This window comes from Nematolebias whitei, chromosome 1, assembly GCF_014905685.2.
Source record: "Nematolebias whitei isolate Nwh7 chromosome 1, NemWhi1, whole genome shotgun sequence".
In the NCBI taxonomy this organism is placed as follows: domain Eukaryota; kingdom Metazoa; phylum Chordata; class Actinopteri; order Cyprinodontiformes; family Rivulidae; genus Nematolebias; species Nematolebias whitei.
This window is the reverse complement of record NC_056498.1, coordinates 42,742,416-42,744,327: the sequence shown is the minus strand read 5'-3', so window position 1 is coordinate 42,744,327 and position 1,912 is coordinate 42,742,416. Positions and strand designations below refer to the sequence as shown.

Genomic DNA, 1,912 nt, shown 5'->3' with positions numbered 1-1,912 from the left:
ACACCTCCTCATCTCTCTGCTCCTTCGATCAGCAGCACCTCCTCATCATTCTGCTCCTTCAATCAGCAGCACCTCCTCATCTCTCTGTTCCTTCAATCAGCAACACCTCCTCATCTCTCTGCTCCTTTGATCAGCAACACCTCATCTCTCTGCTCCTTCGATCAGCAGCACCTCCTCATCTCTCTGCTCCTTCGATCAGCAACACCTCATCTCTCTGCTCCTTCGATCAGCAGCACCTCCTCTTCCCTCTGCTCCTTCGATCAGCAGCACCTCCTCATCGCTGCTCCTCACAGTGAGATGTAGCTGGACCTGCTCACCTTGTTGCTCCTGTAAACCTGTCCTAAACGGAGCTACAGCTGAGACCTTCTCCAGATGTTCAGCTGATGTTCCTCAGCCAGACGAGAAGATTTCAGGAGCTTCTTGTCTGAAGATCACGGCTTGTTGGACGTGAAGCAATAACTTCACTGTGCTTCTGTGTTTCAGGACTGCTTTGAGGACGCGTACGACCGCATACCTTCGTGAGTACACACACACGTTTGTATTTCTATCCTTATTAGGGCTTTGTCGGCGTCCATTCTTTTCTTTAGCTTGACCTTGACTCAAATCTGACCTTCACCCAAACCCCAAACCTAAAAATGGCATTCTGTCATACCAGTACCAGGTCCAGGTCCCCATAAGGACGACAGTCCTCTCAAGGTAGAAGGTAAACCAGAAAATGTCCTCACGAGTTATACTAACCAGTTCACACACACACAGACCCAATGAGTGTGGGCCTCATTATTTTTTATCATTTTCAGTCACTTCCTGTGTTGATTGCTTGTTTTGTCTTTGTGTGTGTGTGTTCTTGTTTATCCTGCCTTGTGAGGACTGAGAGGACAATCTGAGCAGACCATCGAAACAATGAGACGGATTTAAAAAGTGTTTTTTGTCATGTACTTGTGATGGTTCTTGAATCAGAGAAGTTGGTGCATCAGTGGTTGGGCCTGAGGCGAGTAACACATCAAACTGTGCACGTCACACGGCCTAGAACTCACATGCACTGATGTATCTGTGAGATGATGTTCAAACTGATGGGATGAACGTGTGGGTGTAAGAGCACGAGTTCCTGTTTGAGTGTCTTCCTCTGCAGTCTGCTTGACTTTCTGTGTGTGTGTGTGTGTGTGTTTGCGTGTGTGTGCGTGTGCGTGCGTGCGTGCATGTGTGTGTGTGTGTGTGTGTAGGGCATGTCGCATGGACCTGCAGACTGCCATCCAGGAGACCCAGTGTGCTCTCAACCTGGTCCTCAACAACAAGTTCTCCCAGGCCCTGGACCTACTCAAACCATGGTACCACAGCAACACACCTGTATACTACTACATATACTGCTGTGTACTACGACACTCTTGTCACAATAATCAATAAATCAATTAACCTCATGATAAATGAAAATGATCAACCTCATTTTATTGATCAGCTTCATCGTTTCTTCGTGTCTCTCTCTTTCTACTGAAGACACTCGATGACAAAAGGTTCAACTCTGGTTCTTCACTGACCCCTCCCTTTCTCTTTAAAATCTGTTTTAACGTCCAACATCGTGTTTTTGATCGTTAAAAGCAGCTAAACTGAGAAGCTAAGCTACGAGCTAAGCTAACAGGCTGACCTCGAGGAAAAAAAACTCAGTCTTGTCGAAGCTCCAAAATTCACGGTTGAAACTCTTGTCTTTGTGTAAAAAGTTGTTTTTCTCTATTAAAAACAATCTGAGAAGTTCACAAAGTTTGTTTTCTCAGTCATCCAGGTATATAACAACAAAAAAGGTTGAATCATGTCATCTGGACTTCGTTTTTTTTGTTAAAAAGAAACGTTTCGCCCCTCATCCAAGAGGCTTTGTCAGTCTGAGGCCTAGCCATCTGGTATTACCCAGAAGCCACCCTGA

General features: G+C 45.7%; 1 protein-coding gene across 1 annotated transcript in view; it reads left to right on the top strand.

Annotated features, from left to right (window-relative positions):
- Positions 1-1,912, top strand: part of LOC119410249 (tetratricopeptide repeat protein 39B) — a 22,641-nt gene that overhangs the window by 7,472 nt on the left and 13,257 nt on the right. The window contains exons 2-3 of the mRNA XM_037677165.1: positions 484-518; positions 1,221-1,325. Coding sequence (XP_037533093.1) covers positions 484-518; positions 1,221-1,325 — 140 coding nt within the window. The remainder of the gene's footprint in view (positions 1-483; positions 519-1,220; positions 1,326-1,912) is intronic.